Raw genomic sequence first — 25,030 nt, 5'->3', positions numbered from 1 at the left:
ACTTTTTTCTACCTTTGTTGTCTGATCATTTAGTTTTTCTATTCGCTTTGGTCCCAGTGTCTTCTGTTTTATGCAGTGTCTTCTTTCCATTTGATATTTTTCACTCACCATGTCCACCATCCTCCTGTGTCATTATGCGTCCTGTCTACCACCTGTTGCCCTGTCCCTATCCTTCCTCAAGTTTCAGTATCTGCCCCCAAAGTGTTCCAATCCAGCCCTTAAATTCAACAGTTTCCCCTCCATCCATATCCAGCATTTCTCCTCACTCCCCTCCATCCATGTGCATCTCCCCTGTCCTCTCCTCCATCCTTCCATATCCAGCCAATTTCCTCTCTCCCCTGCCCCCTTCATCCATCCATCCATCCATCCATGTCCAGCAATTCTCCTCTGTCCCCTGCCCTCACTTCCATGTCCAGTGATTTCTCTTCTCTCCCCCTGCCCTCCATCCATGTGCATCCCCTTCCTGTCTTCCCTTCCCTCTATCCATGTCCAGCAACTCTCCATTCTCCCCTGCCCTCTCCTCCATCCATCCATATCCAGCAAACGTCCTCTCTCCCCTGCCCTCCCCTCCATGTCCAGCAATTCTCCTCTGCTCCTTCCCTCCATGTCCAGTGATTCTTCTCTGCCCCTGCCTTCTCCTCCCATATCCAGTGATTCTCTGCACTCCCCCCCATCCACGTCCAACCATTCTCCTTTGACCCCCACCACCCTCCCCCTCTCTCTCTGTTCTCCCACCCTATTCCCACCTCTACCTTTCCACTTAGACCAGGGGAGGGCAACGTTTATACACAGAAGACCACATGAATGTCGGCACTATCCCTCGCTGCAACATTACGTCAGAACTGGAAACGCACAGTGCTCCATAGGCCATCTGTGATAAATAAAAATTTACAAAAAACAGTGGAAAAAAACTGCTAGAGTGGCTATTCTGAAAATATTTGCAGAATACAGCATTTAAAATTGCCAAAACCCTGGTTAATGATGTTTTCTGTGAACACGTCCTGTGATCTCTGGAGCTGCGTTCAGTCTGCAGGCCACAGGTTACCCATCCCTGATTTAGACAGCCATTAGAAAACGTTTGTTTCATGTTCTGATATTGTCATCTTTTGCTCATACTATCCTGACCTGATGAAGGAGGCTTTGGCTTCTAAAAGCTATCAAAAAATGAATTTAGTCCAATAGAAAGGTATCGCCTTGTTTTCCTTTTTTATTTTTTTAGATTAGATTTATTATTTATAACCCTCCTTTATCCAAGGTGAGGCACAAAATCACATACATAGTAAGAACCTCCACAAATATACCATAACACATGCATTACTAAATCAACAGACAAAAATACATCCAGTCCAGCCAAAACTCAATGTGCTGCAAAGGCACAGTGCAAAAGATGACGCTTCAATAAGTTCTTAAAAGAAGCGACAGTTTGCGGCTGACGTAACACCAGTGCCAAGTTTTATTTTCTATTGAGGGCTGATAAGGACTGTGCTAGCATTCTGTTGTTTCTTTTTTTTTGTATGATAGCAAAAATATGTATTAGTAACAAAAGCAATAACGTTGACAGAATAAAAGATAATGCAGCACCTTCAACTAAGAATGTTAAAGCTTTATTTGACCTAAAACTGGGGAGAATCTAAATTGAAAAGAGGGATAGAACTGATGTTACCTAAAAACAAAATGTAAGGAAATGATCAGTAACAACAGAGATTAGAGGTTATACAAACTCAACAGCCATCAAGGATATTAACCCTCACTCATTAATAGAAGGCACATTGTCATGTAACTTAGCTTTCAGAAAAGCTGAGCTGGGTCATAAAATATGAATGTGTTTCTCTGTCACTTAATATCATGTTTACAAGGAAAATGAAGCAGGAAATAAGCCCCCAAGGAGGTAGCTCTGTCTCCTCAAAAGCAATTCCCAGTCTGTTGTGTAATTTTGTATAGATCGAGAAAATATCCATTTCTTATGACCAAGGCAGCAATGACCGGTTCTCCTGCACTTTTTTTTCTCCATTTTCACACTTTTATTAAACATCCAAGTCAGTGCAGAAGCCATGGATAAACAGTACAAATAACACTCCGAAAATGCAAACATCATAATATAATTAAACTCCCCAGCCCCCTCCCCTCCCAAAGCAGGTAATTGCCAAAATGGACAAAAACATACAGCTAACAAGGATTCAGTAGATACCATGTTGCTTATGAAGCTGTTGCTGTTGTAAGTTTTGATGCACTATAAACATCCAAAACTTTCTAAATCCCACTAATCAACCAGTCCATATAGCAGTCAACTTCGTTATCTGGTAAATATAATCCAGTTTACAAAACACTATATTCATCAAGGGCATCTTGAGTTGTTTCCACACTGCTGCCAAAACACTAATCGCCAGCTTGTGTGACTCCTTTTTTTTTTTAATCCCCCAAGGCTTGAAGTGCAACAAACATTGTTCAGCTTTGAGTGGATAACGTATCTGAATCATCTGTTGGAGAGTTTGTATAACTTCTGCCCAGAACAGTTGGCCCTCTGGACAGGACCACCAGATGTGATATGTATCTCCTGTTGCTCCACAGTTCAGCCAACACTGGCATGAGCCATATCCAACCAATCAAGCAAGCCACTGGGGAGTGTAGTACCATTGTTATAGTATTTGTATCCATCTGGAAGATTTGTGGCTGTAGCTAACGTTTCAGTAAATATTTAAAGCTCCTCTCCCATTGTGTTTATTCATATGCAGTGTCCAGGTCTTTCTCCCATTTACCAGTGTAATACAATACAGGCATATCAAAAGATAGCAAAGCAAGATACAGACAGGAGATACAGCCTCAGCCACTGCCCCCATGCAACGCTTACTCTAATAGCGTCTGTAATAGACGTAATTCACCTTGGGCTTGACAGTACAGATAACCTCTGAGTTGCCCACTTTGAAATTCATGCTGGGGAGGGGATCCTGTATTCTTTCCTTCCCACGGTATAGAGAGGGCCACTGCCCCCATGCAACGCTCAGTCTAATAGCGTCTCTATTAGACGTAATTCACCTTGGGCTCGATGGTACAGATAATCTCTGAGTTGTCTATATTAAAATTCATGCAGGGGAGGGGGTCCCATATTATTTCCTTCCCATAAGCGGTATAGAGAGTCCATCTGTCCCTGGGAAGAGCTTATCCTACAATTTACCCCTTAAAAACAGGGGACTATGGATCACTGGGGGGAGGGGGACTATGCATCACATCCAGCAACTGTGGCTTAGGTAACTATAGACTACCCAAATGGGGACAGGATCCAACCACTATTGTTCTAAAACCACCCAAGACTTCTGAGAAAGCAAAACTATTCAGCCAGAATGTGAGAGTGAGCAGCTTGATATAGTAGGAAGTGTGGAACCCCCATACCCCACTTTACTGTAGTCTGATATAATATGGTATGTCTCACTCTAGGTGGCGCTTTTTCCAAATCTAGGAAAATGTCTTGTGTTGCAGTTTAACAAAAAAAAAATCTTTAGTAGGGAAAGTGCTAAACAGGACTGGTGTTTGGGGGTGGGGGGCAAACAGGGCAGCTGCCCTGGGCCCCACAGTTCCAGGGGGCCCCCATGGGCTGGCATGTCTTCCCCCACCACACCACCCCGTCCCTGCCCAGCTTCTTCCTGACATTCCCGGTAACTTCATTTTTCTTTAGAGGATTGCTGGCGCAGCAGCAATTCAGATGTGCTGCCTTTGCCCTCTCAGGTGCTCTCCCTCTGCTGCAGTCCACACAGGCAGAAATGGGAAGTTGTGTCACAGCTGAAGTGGACCGTGGCAGAGGGAAAGCTCCAAAGAGGGCAAAGGCAGCTGCATCAGCAACACTCTGAAGAAAAATGCAGTTACCAGGAAGGTGAGGAAGAAGCCAGACAGGGTTGAAGAGGGTGTGGGGAAGACATGCCAGCCCACGGGGAGGGGGGGGGGGGGGGGAGGTCAAAGAGGGGGAAATGCTGGACTAAGGGTGGAGGGAAGAAATAATGAGCCCAGAAACAGAGGAGAGCGAGAGAGATGGTGGACGATAGAGGAAAGGGAGAGAAGTTGGACTGGGAGGGGAGTGGTTAGTGTGGAGGGAGTGGGACAGAGATACTGGATAGGAAGGCAGTTGGGAAGAGAATGGGAGAGGTAGTGGGGAGAGATGTGGAATGGGAGGGCAGAACAGTTGGGAAGAGAAAGGGAGAGCTGGTGGATCCGGGGGTGGTGGGGAAAGAGTGAGAGAGATGGAATGGGAAGGTGGTTCAGTTGAGAAGCGAAGGGGAGAAATGGTGGACCTGGGGTTGGTGGGGAGAGAGGGAACTTGGGAAGAGAAAGGACGAGATGGTGTGGAGGGATAAGGATTGGGAGGGCAGTTGAGAAGAGAGAGAGAGGGATGACCAGGGGGTGGCGGGGAGGGAGAGAGAGACACTGGATGAAAGTGCACTCTGGAAGAAAGGGAAAAAAGTTGGACCTGGGGATTCGAGAGAAGGAGAAATGTGTATGGGAGTGGAAGGGAGGGAGAGATGCTGAACAAGGGGATAGAAGAAGAAAGAGATGCTGCATTAAGGAGGGAGAGGGAAGAAGAACAGAAAAGAGGGAATAAAGTTGGACCATGGAGGTAGGGATAGAGAGGAGGAGAGATGGACCCATTTGTGGGGGGAGGGGCAGGAGGGAAGAGAGGTGGGACAGGAAGATGTTAAGGGTGGAAGGAAAGGGAGCTATTGGACAATGAGACTAGGGTAGGCTATGAGGGTGGAGAGAAGTTCTGGAAATGGTGGAACCATGCGGGAGAAGTCAAAAGGGGGTGTGTGTGTGGCAAGGAGAATAATGAGTACACAGGTGGAAATGTGGTAATGGGGAGTAGATGGAAGGATATAGGAGGCTGGGAAAGGAGTGAGATGGGAATAAGAGAGTTAGGGGCTGAGAAGAGATGGAAAATTAATACTTAGCTGAAAATTAAAAAGGAGAAGGGTGTGAATTTGAGTGGATAGAGGCAGAAAAAAAGGGAGGAAATAGCTGAAAAGAAAAAAAATCAATATTAGAGACAGGTGTAGAGAGGGAATGGAATGAGAGAAGAGGGGAGAAAAGAAAAATGGACAGCAGACACTGGAAAGAGAATTAGCAGAAGACAGACAAAGCAGAAAAAGAAAAAATTGGGACCAAGATGATTGAAAAACAAAATGTCCAGACAAAAGCAGAAAAAAGTGTTGTTAATTTATTAACTGAAATATGTTAGCTTTGGGATATGTGCATCACAGATTTTTTTTTCTAAATTGTATTCAGTGGCATAGCCAGATGGCTGATTGGGGGGGGGGGGGGGGGGCTTGAGCCAAAATGGATGGGCACCAAATTTTCACACTACCCAAATACAAAATATAAATACTTCAGCAGATGGGGATCCCCAAGCCCCACCAACTGAAGACCACCACCTCCAGTCTGGCAGCCAGAAATATCCAGGCTTTGCAACTGGTGGCATTATCCCTCAGTTCTTACTGCCGTGCACCCCCCCCCCCCCCCACCACTAGCACACATTCAGCTTTCATGCATGCGTGGAAGCTGAGCAGATGTGGGGGAAGGGGGGAGGGCAGCAACAGTTCTTAAATACTGCTACTGACTGCAGAGCTTGGAGAGTTCTGGTCACTGGACATAATGAGGGGAAGGAGGTGGTCAGCTGGTGAGGCTTGGGGAGCTCCACCAGCCATAGGAAAGGGAGATGTTAAATTTGGGGGGGGGGGGCTAAGCCTTCCCCCTTTGTAGTTATGCCACTGATTCTGTTGAGTACAAAATGAAGTGCATTTCTATTTTTTTTTCTCCAGTGTTGCAGTACTTGCTGAGTTTAACTTCTTGGAGTTCCCAGTTTGTTTTTGGTGTTCATGTTTCTAATTTGTGATCCCTTGTTCTATATTTGTTGAAGGTCTGTCTGTGTTTTGCATGTGAAGAAATAATTTAAAGTTGTTTTATGTGCATTAGTAATAGTGGGTTGGGAAATCAGAGGAGGGGCAGGGAGGAGAGGAGATTGGGTGCCTCCTCCTTAATTTCTGCCCTGTGCCCCAGAATGCCCAACACTGGCCTTGGCCATAAATAGGTATAAAAGCTTAGGTAGGACCATTGTTTTGAGAGCATAAATCTGGCCAATCCAAGAAACCCAAGCCCTTCCCATCTATCTAAATCCTAAACAGCTCTTTAAATTCAGACAGATAATTAGCTGCATAAAGATCTCCTACACTTTTTCTGAGTTCTCCAAGAGATGTCACATTCAAACTGCCCTTGGATAATTGTGCTCTCTGTCTTTTACCTCCCATTTTGGGGATATTCCTCTTCATTGTCATAAGGGCTTATTATCAGAGGAAGTGGAATCAAGAGGGACCATGTCCAATAACCAGATTTCAAGACGGGGCCAGAGTAGCCCATTGAAACTTGACAAAACAAATTCAAATACCTAGCTTGATTGTCCAAGGACTCCAACCTCTGATGAGTTACAAGTTGTTCTTTTTATCACATCAGTGGTACAACACTGCCCTTCTATCTGGGGCTCCAAATCAATTTGGTCCCGTAGTCCACCAGATTTTGCTCATGAGTTTAAAACTGTTCTTGAACTTCAGTATTGGAAGAAAATACATACTCCATTCACATTAATAGTGAGTGTTCTAAAGAAACTTTCCCTTCTTTAGGGATCCAGTGTCGCCAGTTGATTAGGAGAGGCAGCAATAATATAGCAAGATCCTAGTCCAGATGACTCCCTGTCCATTGTCTCACTCGGCCTCCCCTTAATTCCTGAGTTGCATGCAATTCTTCTACAGGGCCTCCTCTCTCTTCCAGGGTCCTTGTGGATGGTTTCTACAGTATAACTTTCTTGTCAACCGCCTACATGCAGGCAAATCCAGTATCTGTATGGGCTCCCGGCTTTGCAGCAGGTACACCTCCAGGTCACATTGGAGGACTGAAATCCTCAGGACTCGAGGAGGTCTCAGGCTCCTCTTCCTCTGTGACAGATGTTTTCATACCAAAATGCAAGACTCTCAATAGTATAACTTCTAAAGAAGTGCTCTCTAGTGGAGAAAAACCCTCAAAAACCTGCAGCACTCTGCTACAGGTTTAGAGCGGGGGTTACTGACACTTAAAGTAACCTGCGCCCGGTTCTATCATTGGGTATAAAAAACTCCACAAAAAACAGCTGAGCGTTTTTCTTGCTCTTTAGCTGAATGAAACAACTTTATCAAACGAGCATAAATCTTCAGCTCTTAACCATTAAATTCAATTCTTGAATGCTATAACATCATACTACATATCTCACAGCATCAAAAAATGTGTAAGCACTTAGCTTTAAGAAAGCACTCATATCTTTTAAGTTCAACGGGGGCCACAACCGTTTCACCCCGGTATCAAGGCTTCATCAGGAACTGAGCGCTATGACGGGACGCTGGATATTGCTAAATGGAGCACCAAACGTTTTAAAATGGCCACGTTTAGTGCTCCATTTAGCAATATCCAGTGTCCCGTCATAGCGCTCAGTTCCTGATGAAGCCTTGATACCGGGATGAAACGATTGTGGCTCCCGTTGAACTTAAAGCTAAGTGCTTACACATTTTTTGATGCTGTGTGATATGTAGTATGATGTTATAGCATTCAAGAATTGAATTTAATGGTTAAGAGCTGAAGATTTATGCTCGTTTGATAAAGTTGTTTCATTTAGCTAAAGAGCAAGAAAAACGCTCAGCAGTTTTTTGTGGAGTTTTTTATACCCAATGATAGAACCGGGCGCGGGTTACTTTAAGTGTCAGTAACCCCCGCTCTAAACCTGTAGCAGAGTGTTGCAGGTTTTTGAGGGTTTTTCTCCACTAGAGAGCATTTATTTAGAAGTTATACTGTTGAGAGTCTTGCATTTTTTGGTATTATATGACGAGTTTCAGACTCTGGCTTATACTGCATTTTGTGTAGTTTGTCTAGTTCAGAAAATAACAGATGTTTTCATATCAGTACCATACTCAGATAAAAATTCCTCCGTCATGCCACAAAACCCCATCCAGCACTGTCTGCACGAAGAGGGGAAAGACTTGAATCATCTTCGTAGGTCTACCTATGTAAATTGCAGGTATGAAAGAAAAATACCGCAGAGTTGGTTGGAGTGCTCCGCACTACACTTACTATCTTGGGTCTGGCTTTCTGCTTGTAAGGTCATTGGTCATTTGCCTATCAAATGTAAGGATCAATGAGGTCTGTGCTTTCTCTCTATGGATGGTGGTCCATGCTGCAGCCTGTGCTGCCATATGAAAGGCCGTCTTAGTTAGTGCCATAATAGTATGGAAATTTGTTGATTAATGCTATATCTCTTAGATTTGCCCACCATTAATAGTTCTCTCTCATAGTTTCACAGTGGCCAGAATAATGGCCGACATGCCTTTTTGGGGGCATGCATAAGATCCATCATGGCAGGGATCAAGAATACGAGGCATTTATAGTTGGCGCAGAACCACCTAGAAAGAGAATGAACTATTAGGTTTTAATAAACTCTGTTTTTAAGTCCTAATTCCAACAGGTCAACTGGCAGGGTCAAAATGTCATGCTTCCAATAAGGAGCAAGACCTAGGTAACTAAAAGCTGTGTCTTAAGAGATGTCGAGCTGCATACGTGAAGGAGGAGGGAAGAGTGAGTAATGAAACTTGAGTGAAGTGTACGTTGGACTATAAGGAATTAGTAAATCAGCCAGGTAAGTTGAAGATTGAAGCATCAGACCTGTGAACACAAGTGTGAGGGTTTTACATTTGAGCAGTGCAGATAGGAAGTGAATGTTCAGAAGCAAGTAGTGGAGTGATGTGATCAGTATAGCAAGCATTGTGAAATAATTTCACAGCGATTGATTGAGTTGAAGTTTTTAAAGGGATTTCAAAGGTAGATTGTTCTACAGAAAGCTACAATAATTGTGTCAGAAAGGTGTAGTAATACAATATGTAGGTACAAAAAAGGAAGGAAATCTATCATTCAATTGATTAATAGACAAGAACTAATTTTTTCCCATCTCTGAAACGGAAAGAGCAATTCTTATTAGTCTGGGAACCATATTACACCAATGGTCTCTTCCAATGTTTCTCATACCTCACATTTACACTACTTGCTTTTCTCTCACTTAGAATTTAAACCGCACTGAATCCTGGAAAGGGGATATTAGTGGTATACAAGAATTGATTTGAATTGAATTAAATTTAGAAACAGGCAGAGAAGTTTTTATTACCGTAATAATAGTAAAATAAATAGTGCAGAAAAGGTAAGTGATGAAAAAAGATTGCTTGGTTTATGCAACAAATGCTTTTGTGTGTTGAGAACACACATTTCATTGGCATAGTTCTGTCACTTGAAATGGTTCTCTCAACAGTGCAGATACCTCAGACAAGTGTGCAGATCTAGAGAGTACAAATTGTTAATCTGAGCCATGATGAGGGAAGGAGAATCCACAGTGATCTATTTGTGTATTGACAGAAGAGAGCATCGTCCTTACTAAAATAATTAATGTGTCAGGAAGGAAATGAGAGGGGAGGGATTTTGGATTTAGTTAGTGTTTTTCAATTGTAGTTCAAGACGACCAGACCACCAGGGCTTTTTGACAGGTCAGGACTCTGTCTGGGCATATGCTCAAGAGCTGTGTTTAATGCTTGGCCCACGCTTTCTTAAATTCTGACACAGGCCTCGTCTCCACGACCTCCACCGGGAGGCCATTCCACACTTTCATCACCCTTTCCATGAACAAATACTTTCTTAGATTCCTCCTAAGCCTATTTCCTCTTAACTTCATTGTATTCCCCCTCATTCCAGACAATGATAGAATTAAATAACAAGAATACTACTACTTGTTTAATGTCTATAAACAAAAAATACCACTGTGCACTTCAGTGAGCACCCTCCCCTGCCCCACACTTATAAAAGTCTGTAAACTGAAGAGCTGGAGAGTAACTGCAGCATCTGAGGTGAGAGCTTAGATAGTTACTGCTCTTCCTACTGCTAGACAACCCTCTGGGATTTTACAGTGGGAACATCAGTGCCAGCACAGACTCCTATTACTCAGCCTAATCTCTCCTTCTAGGTCCTTGCTCCCTGATGTGCAAAATGTACGTCTGCTTCACTATGGGTCTGTGGCCATACACGTAAATCCATTATTGTGGCTAGACAGATAGTTGGACTGAATCTTCATGTTAGATGCTCTCACTTGTGAGAAACATGCCTTAAGAATGTTTGGAACAATCACTTTTTCCAGATCATTTTCTTCCCAGTAATCACAATACTTGGTACAGGGTCAAACTTTAATTGCTTAAAGAGGGGTTGGCTATAACATGGGCATCCAGCAGTTATCCTTCCATAATAATAATTGTAATAAATTTCAGTTTGGGGTCAGAGAGCACTCAGTTGATAATCCAGCTTTTAACAACATTAGCTTTTTCGGCATAAGAACGTAAGTGTTGCCATACTGGGACAGACCGAAGGTCCATCAAGCCCAGTATCTTGTTTCAGCAGTGACCAATCCAGGTCACAAGTACTTAGCAAGATCCCAAAAGACTAAAACAGATTTTATGCTGCTTATCCTAGAGAAAAACAGTCCATCTTAGAAACATGGCAGATAAAGAACATATGGCCTAAACAGTCTGCCCATCCATGCCATCTACTCTCCCTATCACTTCCTTAGAGATCCTGTATACCTCTCCCTAGCTCTCTTGAATTCAGATACTGTTTTTGTCACCACTATTTCACGGGGAGGCCGTTCCACGAATTTACCACGCTTTCTGTGAAGAAGTATTTCCTCATGTTACTTCTAATCCCTTTCACCTTCATCCTTCATTGGTATATTAAATGTTAATAAACCATAAATCATAACAGTGGCCAAGCACTCAAAAGGTAAAGGGGAAGGGAAAGTGGAAAAGGCCTGAAGACCGAAAAAAAGTTGGACCATTCCCTCCCTCCCCCCTCAGCACCCCAGTGGGAGTGTCATCCTCACATTTTCTGCTTAACCCACATTGTTTCCTAGGTGGAGGGATTGAATAAGGAAAAGAACAGATCTTTTTTACATTCTGCCTGCAGCAGGACAGGCCTTACCATTGAGTGACTGTTTTTTTGTGTATGGTCTCACTTTTAAGCCCTGCTCTTCAGCCCCTATTGACTTATAAAAATGTCCGATTGTGTCTGATGACCTTAAAGTTTCCAAACAGGTAGAAAAAGTGATGGTCACAGCCAGAAGGATGCTTGGGTGCATAAGGAAAGGGATGACCAGCAGGCACAAAGAGGTGATAGTGCCCTTGTATAAGTCTTTGGGGAGGCCCCATTTAGAGTACTGTGCAATTTTAGAGACTGCACCTATGGAAAGATATAAACAGAGTGGAGTCGGTCCAGAGGGCAGTCTTCAAAATTGGTAAGCGGTCTTATGAACCTCAACATGTATATGCTTGAAGAGAGGAGGGAGAGAGGAGATATGATAAAAGATGTTTAAATATCTCAGGAGCTTTAATGTACAGGAAGTGAGCCTTTTTCAAATGATGGAAAACTCTGGAATGAGGGCTTAGGAGGAATCTAAGAAAGTATTCGTTCATGAAAAGGGTGGTGGAAGCATGGAATGGCATCGTGGAGATGAGGACTTTGTGTCAGAATTTAAGAAAGCGTGGGACAAGCACTTTGGGATCCTTTAGGAAAAGGAAGAGTTAGTGGTTATGGAGGATGGGCAGACTGGATGGGCCATTTAGCCTTTATCTGCTGTCATGTTTCTGTGTTTCTAAACCCTGCAATCTCCATGGGCCACCCCCTGGTCTACGGGCACTCTTTTCACCAACGGGAATTAATGAGCTTCCTTTCAGTTGAAAGAGACTTGCCTCCTGTGCATTTATGCCACACAGGTATTTAAATGTCTCTAAACTATCTCCCTTCTACAAATCATTTGTATAGCAATGCTGTACACATTATATCCAGGTACTTTCTCTGTCCCTAGAGGGCTCACAGTCTAAGTTTTTGTACCTGGGGTAACGGAGGGTTAAGTGACTTGTCCAAGTTCATAAGGAGCTGAATATAGTTAATAGTTAGTGCCAGGATGAAAGCCCGCTGTACTATTAGGCCACTCCTCCATTTCCTCTCCTGCCTTTCTTCCAAAGAATACATATTGAGATCTTTAAGTCTATCCCTATTCAATTTATGACAAAGACTACTGACCATTTTAGTAGCCACCTTCTGGACCGACTCCATCCTGTTTATATCTTTTTGAAGGTGTGGTGTCCAGAATAGTATGCAATATTTTAATGAAGTGTCACCAGTCAGGGGCATCATCACCTCCTTGTCCCTACTGTCCATTCCTCTCCCTTTGCACCCAAACATCCTCCTAGCTTTCACTGTTGCCTTTTCTACCTGTTTGGCTACCTTAAGATCATCACATATGATCACATCCAAGTCCAGCTCCTCTTTCTTGCACAAAAATTCTTCACCCCCTAAACTGTACCGTTCCCTTGGATTGTTGCAGCCCAAATGTGTGACCAAACATGTGACCCAGCATTTTTTTTAGCATTAAATCTAAGCTACCAAATTCCAGACCATTCCTCTAGCGTTGCTAAGTCCTTCCTCATGTTATCTGCACCATCAGGGTTGTCTACCCTATTGCAGATTTTGGTATCATCTGAAAAGAGGCAAGCCTTACCAGACAGCCCTTCAGCAATATCGCTTACAAAAATGTTAAAAAGAACCAGCCCAAGAACTGAACCTTGTGGCACACTACTGGTAACATCCTTTTCTTCAGAATAAGCTCCAGTTACTATTACCCTCGGTTGCCTTCCACTCAACTAGTTCCTAACCCAGTCGGTCACTTTAGGGCCCGTTAACTGCTTTTATGAAGAGATTCACCCAAAGTGGTACACAGCAGGTACAGTTTAAAATAAAACTTATAACAACAATAGTAAAATAATGTCATGTCCCCTACCTCAATGCAAGCGGTGTCCTCAGGCTGCGCAGGGTTCCGTCGACACGCACACTTGACTGGCCCAGTCCTGAACCATGTGTGTGTAGTTCTTCTCTGGGTTTGTTCAGAGAGACGGTGGTTGCAGGCTCCTTGATTGCTTTGCTTCCACCCACCTGGGTCTGCTCTTCCTCTGCCTGGCTTCCCTTGCTCCTCTCCTATTGGTCTTCTGGCTCCTCCTTCCCCTGCTCTTGTCCTATGGCTTTGCCCCTTCTTCCTGCTGATGTCAGACGCCAGCACTTTATCAGCTGAGCTCTTCCCGGACTCCATGCTTCTGCTTCTACTTTGGTAGGTGGTACTTGCTCAGTAGTTTGCTTCTTCTCTACTTTGTCCCTCGTTGCTGACTTTGCCTGTACCTGGATTACTGTCTTGCTTGCTGCCTGCCTATTGACTTTACCTGTGCCTGGATTACTCTCTTGCCTGTTGTTTGCCTATTGACATTGCCTATACCTGGATCACTCCCTTGCCTGCTGCCCGCCTGTTGACGTTGCCTGTTCTTGGATTACTCCCCTGCCTGCTGCCTGCCTACTTTTTGCCTCTACCTGGATTGCTCTCTTGACCTGCTGCCTGCCTACTGACTTTGCCTCTACCTGGGTTACTCTCTTGACCTGCTGCCTGCCTACTGACTCTGCCTGTACTTGGATTACTCTCTTGACCTGCTGCCTGCCTGGCCGATACGTTCACCACCCTGCTTCCAGCTCGGTCTCGTAAGTCCTGCAGGCTGCCCGCACCTAGGGGCTCAACCTCTGGGGAACAGCGGTCAGCGCAGGTGAAACCTGGGGTTGTCCGGCCACCAAGCAGAATCTGGTCCGAGTACCAGGCTCCGCAGCGCTCTACTTGGTACAAGAACTCACAAGTCTGACAAATAACCAAGTATAAACATAAATACAATAAATGAGGTAAACTTGAAAACAACAGTAAATTGAAACCTACTAATAGAACTACCGTGAAACAGTATCAAAAATATACACATTTAACAACACTGGAATTCAAATACCAGAGATAAATACAATGTTAGCATAATACTAATGATACACCTAATAAACTTGCATTAGAACATTCCACAAACATAGATATGATGCTAATGATTTTCTGTAATACAGCGTACCATATAGCTGAGGGACCAAGTGCATGTATATGATGAGAACAAGATGCATGGTACAGAATCAGCTCGGATAATGGTTAGCTAAACTTAAAGGCAAATTCTTTGTATAGTTAAGCAAAAGATAAGGAAGTGATTTAAGTTACAGTGTGTGTAGCAAGCTAGTCCATGTGCAGAATGAGTGTATAGTTTATTAAAACTTGCTATTCCACTCAAGCTGACTTGCAGAACTGGGTGTTTTGCAATCTGAAAACAAATAAGAGTTAGGACAGGAGCTCCATAATATTGTTAGGAAAGCGTGTGAAGCAATCAAACTAGGGCATTCACGACAAGACAAACTAAAATAAAGAAGGAGTAGTGTATCTAGATTTTTAGAAAGCTTTTGATAAAGTTCCTCATGAGAGACTCCTGAGAAAATTAAAGAGTCATGGGATAGGAGGCAAAGTTCTGATGTGGATTAGGAATTGGTTATTGGACAGAAAACAGAGGGTAGGGTTAAATGGTCATTTCTCTCAATGGAGGAGGGTGGACAGTGGATTGCCACAGGGATTGGTACTGGAACTGGTTCTATTTAACATATTTATAAATAATATGGAAATCAGAACGATGAGTGAGGTGATTAAATTTGCAGATGATACAAAACTATTCAAAGTTGTTAAAACAAGTGCAGACTGTGAAATATTGCAGGAAGACCTTAGGAAATTGGAAGACTAGGCATCCAAATGGCAGATGAAATTTTAATGTGGACAAATGGCAAGATGATGCACATTGGAAAGAAAATTCCAAATCATAGTTACTTGATGCTAGGGGTCCACCTTGGGGTCAGCACTCAAGAAAAAGATCTAGGTGTCATTATAGATAATATGCTGAAATCTTCTTCTCAGTGTGCTGAGGCGGCCATAAAAGCAACAGGGTGCTAGGACTTATTAGGAAAGGGATGATGAATAAGACCGAAAATACTATAATTAGGGCTGTTCATCGATTAAAAGTTTTAATCACATGACTGTTGGAATGGTGGAACTTGTTGCTCCAAATGTACAAATTCAAATTACATCTTGCGAAGAAGTCTTTTCGCTTCGCTTCCTATAGGGAAAAATGGCTACCACGTGTATCTTATTTTGATTCAGTACAGCGTTAAGCACTAAGTTTGATGTATTTTGTGGCCTATGCAAGCTTTATACCTTGATTTGTATCCTCCAGCCCTCCCCCTTTTCCTCTCCTTTTCCTCTTTCTTCCCTTTTTCTTAATGTGATTCTAGATGTGAATAGTTACTTCTTAAATGTGAACTCCAGTATTGCCATGATTTGTAAAATGTTGCTTGTTGTTATGTTGTGAGCTCTCTTGCTTATATGATATTGTATTGAAAACCAATAAAAGAAATTAAACCTAAAAATTTTTAACAGAACGATTAAATGCATGAAGAGTCCCCCTCACATTTCCTCATGTACAGTGAAAAATATACACAGTAGAAGTAAATTCTTAAAACTGACATATTTTAATTACTAAACTGAAAATAAAATAATTTTTCTTACCTTTGCTGGCTGGTGACTTAATTTTTTAAATAACTAGTTCCCTGCTAATGGTTCTGCTTAACCTCTGTCTGTGCTCTGAACTCAGTTTTCAGGGCATCCTATCCTTTCATTATTTCTTTTCTCTCTTCACTTCCTGCCCTAAGCTCAAATTTTTTACATTTTTCTTCCTCCTGTCTAGTTTTCATCTAGTCTCTGTCCTTCACTTCCCCTCCATCTCCTCTCTTCTTTCTTTCTTCCCTTCCCTTCCATGGGCACAATTTCCTCTCTTCTCTCCTCCCTTCCCCTTTATGGGCCCCATCTCCTCACCTTTTATCTCCTCTCCCCTCCCTCTATGGACACAATCTTCTCTCTCTTCTTTCTTCCCTTCTGCACCCCTCCCCTCCTTCCATGGGCACCATCTTCTCTCTTCTTTCTTCTCTTCCCTTTCCTTCCCTCTACTCTATGGCCATCCCTTAAGCCCCCCCCCCTCCAAGGGCACCATCTCTTCCCTTCTCCCTTCCCTTACCCTCCTATCCCCTCCCCTGCATGGGCACAATCTCTCTTGTTTGTTTCTCAGACCCTGGCATCTTTGCCTGGCCTGGCTGTATATCCTCTCCCCTTTGCCTGCACTCTGGCATCTTGCACTCTCCTTCCTCCGACCAGCCATCCAACAGTCTCTCAGTTTTCTCCCACTGGTTCCAACATCTTTCTCTGCCTCTGTTCTCCCCCTCTACGCAGGCATCTGACTCTCCCCAACTCTCCCTGCTTGCCTTTACTGTCGCTTGTCTCAAGCTGGGAGCCCTCCCTCTGTAGCGAATAGTGTCCTGCCAACAGGAAACAGGAAGTTCTGTCATAAGAGGCGGGAGCTATAGAGGGAGGGCTCCCAGCTTGAAAGAAGTAGCGTGTGTCTAGTGCTGCACACCACCTTGGTTCTTCAGACAGTAAAGCAAGCTGGGAGGGGGGAAGGAAGAGGGAGATACCAGACCATGTGCATTCAGGAGAAGGCGGGGTGGTGGCAAGGTGGAAGTAGGATAAAGCTGAAAGAAGAGGACAAAGGGAGAGATGAGAGAGACAGAGGTAGCAGGCAGAAAGAGAATGTAATGCGATTAATATGTTAAAATTATTAACATGAGTTTAAAATTTTAACGCATTAATTGCGTTAACGTGTTAAATGGACAGCCATAACTATAATGACTCTGTATTGCTCCGTGGTGCAACCGCACCTTGAGTATTGTGTTCAGTTCTTGTTGCCGTATCTCAGAAAAGATATAGCGGAATTAGAAAAGGTCCTTTTGTATGAAGGAAGGCTAAAGAAGTTAGGGCTCTTCAGCTTGGAAAAGAGACGGATGAGGGGAGATATGATTGAGGTCTACAAAATCCTGAGTGGTGAAGAATGAGTATAAATAAATTTAAAAAAAATATTTTTTTTTTTACTCGTTCCAAAAGTACAAACATTAGGGGACACTCAGGGAAGTTACATGGAAATACTTTTAAAACAAATAGGAGGAAATATTTTTTTACTCAACAAATAGTTAAACTCTGGAACTCTTTGCTAGAGGATGTGGTAACAGCCGTTAGTGTATCTGGGTTTAAAAAAGGATTGGGCAAGTTCCTGGAAGAAAAGTCCATAGTTTGCTATTGAGACAGACATCGGGGGAAGCAACAGCTTGCCCTGGGATTGGTAGCATGGAATTTTGTTACTAATTGGGTTTCTTGGCTTGGCCACTGTTTGGAAACAGGATACTGGGCTAGATGGTCTGACCCAGTATGGCTACTCTTATGTTCTTATGTAAGGAGAGAGGAGAAGGGAACCGAGGTAGGGAGAGGGGGAAGAAAGGAAAGGGAAGTAGGAACAAAGGAAGAGGAGGGTAGGCCAGGGGGTAGTGACAATATCGCCAAACTCTACCTACTTGAAGATTCAATCTGAATTTGGGAGAACCTACTTAGAGCCAAGTTTTTAAAAACTCTCTTGAAACTTTTTTTTAGCTTGAAACTGTTGCTTTCCTCTTCATGGTCAGAACCGTGTGCCACACAATTTGAATGGGTAGCTTTAAGGCTAGGCTGTCAGAGTTTCCAGAGATATCATTAGTGTCACAAATATGAAGTTTATTTCCATTTTACGTACCGCCCATCGATAGTTCTATCTGAGCAGTTTACAGTAAAATCATAAAACAGGAATGGAAATACAATTTTTCAGTAGAATGTTAGTCTTCGTTAAATATCTTTCTTTTGAAATCAGATCATTGCAAAATTTCCTTTTCAGAAAAGCTTTGAAAACCTGTTTAAACAATTTATTAGTAACTGTTAGATTTTAAGAATGTATATGAAGGTTGACTTGAGAGAGACTTTCCTGTGGGCGTTTAACATCATCTTTTCCTGTGCCTGCATCAAAAGAAAAAGATGGCATGTGGGAACTTGCTCCTTTTGTTTTGTGGGATGCAGTGGTATGGTATATTATAAAAATACACTTGCCTTATTTTATTACTGCTGTTTCACAGAGAGGTAATGAGGGAAGGGCTTCCCTCATGCTGTACTTAAGTTCAGTTAGTCTAAAATGTGATAACAGTGGTAAGATTGTCCAGTTCAGCACACTACTAGCCATGGCGCCAAGTTCATACAAAGTTAATTATGTTCAGTGGAAAATAAATCTGTTGGCTAAGGCTGTTTTCTATGTGAATGAATATTCCATCACTGTTTCATTATTGCTTGCTACCAGTATTACGCATTAAAGGAATTTGCTTTAAACGTTGTTTTAATTCGTTTATTCAGTACTTACATGCACATAGTTCTGCTTTTTAAACACAAAGGTGAATCCTAAGGGTGGTTAAACAATTAGGTATAAATTGTGTTGTTTCTGACTTTACTTGTTTTGGACAGCTTTGTAAGTGGGACAGGGAGGGAGAGTAGGGGATGGGGATGTTTGTGAAAGGGGAGGAGGGAGGGAAGATGGGGGGGATGTATGTATCTTCTATTTTTGCTTTATAAATGACAGTTAAGAATATTTCTTTTTATACTGTAATAAAAAGATTTAAATATGAAATCAGCAGTTTGAGGCTTCTGTGGATGGGGACAGAGTTCACGGAGATGGGGGCAAACTTTGTAACTACTTCATTCTCTAGTGTTGACAACAGTTCAAACTTCTATCACAGCACCGTTAGCACCTTTGGTGCTAGCAGGCATGCCTCCTGATGCTGCTTTCATTTAATCAACATTGGGCAGTGCTAGCCTGCAAACCCCATGCTGTTCCGAATAGTGCTTTAAAATTAGCGCCGGAACAGCATGGGAAATAAAGCCCCAATGATCAAAACTAATTGCATGCAAATTTATGCACGCTACTAGTTTTGATCATCGGGGGACTTCTGTGGGAGGATTGTGCCTGGACATGTACCCAAGGCACAATCCTCCCGCAGAAGTTGTTTGAAAGGTTTGGGCTGTAAAAAAAAAAAAAAAAACCTGGTCAAACCAGCCCCCCCCCCCCAAATAATACTTCCAGTGGGACCCTGTTGCCCCCCTCACCCTGGTGGCCTAATGCCCTCCCCTGTTGATCAGTGAAAGGGACTGGAGGTCTGGTGGACCTTCAGCCCCCTCAACCCTCCTGAACCTTTAAGCAGGAGGCGGAAGTCGAGGTCTGCATCAGAATTTAAGAAAGCATAGGACAAGCAGTTGGGATCCCTTAGGAAAAGGAAGAGTTGGTTGCGGAGGATGGGCAGACTGGATGGGCCATTTGGCCTTTATCTGCCATCATGTTTCTAAGTAGCACTCTCTCCTCCTGCGAGTGCTGTATTCAAAATGGTGGTGCCCTGCCCTGCCAGGCAGGGTTTCCCTACTATATAAGTGAGAAACTCCCTTTAATGGTAGGGAAGCATGCCCGGTTCATCCCAGGATGCACCAGGCAGGGCAGGGTGGCACCATTTTGAATGTGGTGCTCGCAGGAGGAGGGAGTGCTATTCCCTTCTCCTGCTTAAAGGTACGGGGAAGGGGGGTTGGGGGCTTGGGGGTGGTGGCAATAGGCCACCATGGTGAGGGGGAACTATAGGTATTGCATGGGTGTGTGTGTGTGTGTGTGTGGGGCCTAGACTAGTCCAGGGGGCATGGAGGTGCACCGGACCGTCAGCCCCTTTTGTTAATCAAGAGGGGGGGGGGTGGTGGCACTAGGCCACCAAGATGAGTGGGGAGGCAATAGGGTCCTGCTGGACCACCAGGTATTACTTGGGAGGGAGGGGGTGTGGGGGAAGCCTGTGAGCATGCAAATGTATCTATGACAGGGTCTCTCCATTCCTCTCCACTGAACTGGCATAGGGTTTGCTGCGGGAGCAGCGCGCTTGTTTGGTGAGCATTGGGAAGGAATAGGGAATGCCCTGTTTTGCATGCTAATTGTGTTCAGAGCCAGTGAGCTTGTTGCACACAATCACTGGCTCCGATCATCTGGCAGGAGCAAATGTGAACGCTAGTACGGCGCTAATGGCATCTAGCGCCCAAGTTTGCTGTTTGCTTTTGATCATCAGGGCATCAGTGTGCTTGTGGTGCCACAATAGAGGCTCGAGTTGCTGCCAGCACTTTCTAAGTGTAGTTGTGGCTGTGGCAGCACTCTATCCAGATTTCTGTAGCTGGCAGGGCTTGGGGATCCTCACCAGCTACATTGCAGTTAATTTTCAGTGGAGAGGGACAACGTGGAGCTGGGGAGGGCAGGGAAATGCAAGGAATGGATGTTGGGGGGAGGGGCCCCTCCCCTCCCCCCAATAATTTCTGGCTGTGTCACTGGAGTATTAGTTTGGCCCTTGTTTGTAGTAATTTCAAGAATGACAATTTAAGAGGTAACATGAGCACAACACTGCTTTGTTGAGTTGTGTTTGATTATTCAGACAGTGAGATATCGAGTATTTGAGAGCTGTTTAGTCTGTGCTATTGATTCTGCTTGGTCTTTGTCCACCAGTGAAAATAATTAAATGTGGATTTTCTGCCATATTATAAGTTAATGTATTTTATTTTATTTTTTAAATTTTATTTATCAATTTTCAGTTACATACAAAGACAAAATGTTTGACAGAATATTACAGTATATGGAAAACCATCATTAACAATAAAAAATAAATATAATAAAGGAAAAATACAAACCATACTGGTATAATAGTCCACAATAAAGGTGGATTCAAGATAAATAATTATACCAAAGGAAGTTGGCAAAACAAAATAAATTATTTTAAAGAAACAAGCAGGAGGTTGCCCCTATATTAATGGACCTCTTGTCTGGGCTTAACCCTAGTCCTTCTGCATATTAAGGAATGTACGTAACTGTTCAGGTTCAAAGAATACATATTTCTTATCTTTGAAAGACAACAAACATTTAAGTTAGTGTATTTTCTTAATTTAAAAAAGATTGTCCATTGTAATAGGACAGATGCCAGCTGTAATCTGAATGTTAATACTCCAAATTTTACATAACCCTTTTGTTGCCTACTCCTCTAAAGATTACCAAAATACCAAACATTCAAGAAGCAAAGGTGATGGTCATCAGCTTCTGTCCCTGTTAACAGCTGATGTTGATTCATCTTTTCTTTTCTTCTGATTACCACACTCGCATTAATCCTGTTCTCTTCTGTTTAGTTATCCTCAGCTATGTCTGGGATTCAAGAAGCTGTGGATTTACTCAGTCCTTTTCGTTTATTTCAATTCTCTGCAATCACAAGAAGAAAAGACTCTTCTCCCTCCAGAGAAAGTATGTAATGTTTAAATTTTTTTTTGCACTAGATGTATCTATTCTGTTGTTAAGCATATATTTTTGGAAGAAAGGTAGCAGAGGGGAGAAAGGATAGAGGAATTTTAATACCTCTGTGGCACAGGAGGTGAGTCTGTTTCAACCGAAAGGAATTTTGGGGATGAAGGTGAAAGAGGGATAGACTCAGAAGTAATCTAAGGAAATACGTATTTACAGGACAGATGGTGGTTGTGTGGAATTGCCTCCCAGTGGAGACCAAGACTGTATCCGAATCCAAGAAAGCATGGGACAAACACATAAGAAGTTTAAGGAAGAGGAAGAGAGAGATGGGAAGTAAAATTAAATTCTCATTGGGGCACATGGAATCACATCTTCACCTCATCTGTTTTGTACAAATCCATTTTTTTGTTTTGAGCATGTTTCAGGGACAAGTGGTTTTCGTAGGTCAAAATAATAAAAATATTTTTTTCATGCAGATCTCTTTCTTGGGGGAGGGGGGAAGAGCAAGGTGACTCTGGTGCGGTGCGGTGCGGTGCGGTAGGGGCTGGGCGGGTTGGGGGCCAGGATGGAAGAGATTACTTGTGATGGGGAAAGGCGGGGGATGGGCTAGATTCCAGCGGGGATGGGCGGCAAGGATGGGTTAGATTTCTGTCCCTGTGCAACTCTCTACTGCAAATTCCTACTATGAAAATTAAAAAGACTTTGGGAGCTTGGACTAAGGCCAAACCTACCATATTAGAGGTCATCTCGTCCGCTATGTTCCAATTTCCAAGAATAGTCATCCTGGGAGATATAAAGCTACACCTAGAGAATGATGTGGATACCAGTGTTCACAACTTTAAATCATTCTTAAGAACAACTGAACTCACTATACATGGCAGAGGTCCAACCCATGAATAAGGCCATACTTTAGATTTCCTAACTTCCTATCCCACTAACCTGAGTGGATCTTCCAAATGGAAGCCTATAACATGGTCTGATCACTACCAAATCGACTTTACCATTAATATCTGCCTAACAAACCACCCCAACCATCACCTTGTAAAGCTAATAACTACCTGAGGGAAAATCGACGAATTCAGCTTCTGGAATGAGCTAAAAAACTTTCTTAGCCTTGAAACCCCACGCAAGAATCTGTAAAATCGGATTGGGACACCAAAGTCAAAACAGTCTTGGATAAAATAGCACCAATTACTACCAAAAAGGTCAAAGCAACCCAAAAATCGCCCTGGTTCTGGGAAGAGCTATCACAACAAAAACAAAACTGTAGAACCCTCAAAAGGAAATGGAGAAAAAGCAAAGCTGCAGATGACAGTCCCAAATGGAAACTCTCCTTTCACCACTACAAACATAAAGCAACAGACTCTAAGCAAAAATACTATAGCACCCTAGTAGGCCAGGATACCCTTGACAATAAAAAAAACTATTCACCCTAGTTAGAAACCTAACCTCCATCCACTCTCCTTACAAAGAGCAACAGCATGTCCCTTCTGCTCAAGATCTATCTGACTACTTTGAAAGCAAGGTCAGTCAAATTAGAGTTGACCTAGCCAAACGTAATCCAAAAGAAAAAACTTAAAAGACTATGACTTAGGAGCCAACTCCACCCTAGATTCAAGCCAGGGAATTAAAGCAAACCAACTATGGGAATCCTTCCAACCACTATCAGTTGACGATGTGAAATCACTACTACTAAAATGCTCACACTCACATTGCTTCTTAGACCACTGTCCAGAATTCTTTTTCCAAACCACCCCAACAGAGGTGGTTAAGTTGCTAACAGACTGCCTTAATGGACTACTAAATTCTAGCTCTCTTCCTTTGGACATGGGCAAAATCATCCTTGCATCACTATTAAAGGGCTCAAGGTTAGACACAGCCGCTATAGCAAATTATCACCCACTGGCTAGTATATCACTCTTTACAAAAATGCTTGAATCATATGTTAGTAAACAATTCTCTGAATATCTGGACACTTTCTCCACATTACACCAGACCCAATTCAGATTCAGAGCCACCATAGCACTGAAGCCCTGCTCTAAGTACTAAAAACAGATTGGAATAACTGGACTAGTCCTCAAATGGTTCAATGAATTCCTCTCAAACCGAAGCTACTCAATGAAACAAAACAAAAACCTTTCCAATTACTGGGTTCTGAAATGTGGGGTTCCTCAAGGATCCCTGCTCTCCTCATCTTGTTCAATTTCTTTATGTCCTCCCTTAGCTCCATACACCTGGATTCAGGAGAACTATTGCTATCATATGCTGATGACATTATGCTCCTTCTACCTCTGAAATCCTCTCACCAAGATCCAACCCGACCGGTAACAATCGGGATTTACACCACTCAGACCTGGGCCCTGGCAAACAAGCTGAAACTGAGTACCCAAAAGACAAAGATTTTCTGGTTCCGGAATTGAGGAGCTGAGGTCCCAACTTCAATAACACTACCCAACAACAACACCTTCCCAATTGAATCAGAAGCCAGAGTGCTTGAAGTCATCCTTGACTCCTCCCTATCATTCATACCCCATATCAACTAGCTATGGAAGAAAACAATGTTTAAAATGAGAGAATTTGTCTAATCAGGTCACTGTTTGATCAAAAAGCCTTTGTGTTGCTGGCACAAATGCTGATCCTACCACACCTGGACTACTGTAATGCCCTATTTCTTGGCATTAAGAGCAAACCTAAAAAAAAAACCAACTACAGGTCATACAGAACACAGCGGTAAAATTAATTTTCAAACTGACTAGATACACCAGTGTTTCACCTTACCTACCAGTAGCTGCAAGAACTAAGTTCAAAGCTGCCTGCCTAATCTTTCAGATTCTTCAAGGTGCTACTTCTGCACTCCTGATCAACATCTCATCTGTTTGTATCGTTCACTCCAACAGATTAAAAGAACAATTGATCCTAGCCCCTCCGTTTCACAAGGGAGTCCGAACTTAGAAGATCTTTAACTTGCTCTTTTCAGTGGCAGGGATCACATTATGGAACTCACTCCCTCGGACTACCAGAGCAGAGAACAGTTACCTTAGGTTCAGGAAGAAGCTAAAAATCTACTTCTCCCCAAAGACTGGAATATAATACGGATCATTGATCCCCTATGAACTTTAGAAACATCTAATTTAACTCAAACTATAATCATACTGTATAATACTTTATAAGACTATAACTAATCAAAAAGAATGTATTTACCCAATGTCTTACTTATAAATCTGTAACTGCTGTCCCACTAATGATGTAAAGCGCACTGAACCCTAAACAGGGGATATTAGCGGTATTTAAGACCTAAATTGAATTGAATGAATGCTTTAGAGAAAATAAGATTACAGTTGCATATTCAAGAGGGCGTAATTTACATGATCTTTTTGTCCCTTCTGCATTACCTGACACATGTATGCACAAGCGTTCTGTTGCAGGCCAATTCCCCTGTGGGGATTGTTCAGTGTGCGAGATATCAATGCCCACAACAGTATTTCTGCATCCAGTATCTGGGAAAAATATTGAATTAAGGTGTTACTCCATCTGCAGCTCCACAAATGTTATATACATTGCTGAATGCCCATATGGTAAATTTTATGTAGGAAAAACAGAGAAAACAAAAACGTGACTTTTGGAACACAAAAGCTCTTTGAAGAGGAAAGTATTGACTGCACCAGTGGTAGAACATTGCCAAGAGTATAATCATATTTTTGAGGATTTAAGATGTTATGTGATTAAGATGATCAAGACCTCCT

General features: G+C 42.8%; 1 protein-coding gene across 2 annotated transcripts in view; it reads left to right on the top strand.

Annotated features, from left to right (window-relative positions):
* The window catches only part of MFSD10 (major facilitator superfamily domain containing 10), a 103,102-nt gene that overhangs the window by 35,633 nt on the left and 42,439 nt on the right, over window positions 1-25,030 (top strand). For both annotated transcript variants that reach the window (XM_030191132.1, XM_030191133.1), the window contains exon 6: window positions 21,176-21,287. In XM_030191132.1, coding sequence (XP_030046992.1) covers window positions 21,176-21,287 — 112 coding nt within the window. The remainder of the gene's footprint in view (window positions 1-21,175; window positions 21,288-25,030) is intronic.

The sequence above is a fragment of the Microcaecilia unicolor genome, chromosome 2 (genome assembly GCF_901765095.1).
Source record: "Microcaecilia unicolor chromosome 2, aMicUni1.1, whole genome shotgun sequence".
NCBI lineage: Eukaryota > Metazoa > Chordata > Amphibia > Gymnophiona > Siphonopidae > Microcaecilia > Microcaecilia unicolor.
This window is presented reverse-complemented; position numbering and strand designations above follow the sequence as displayed.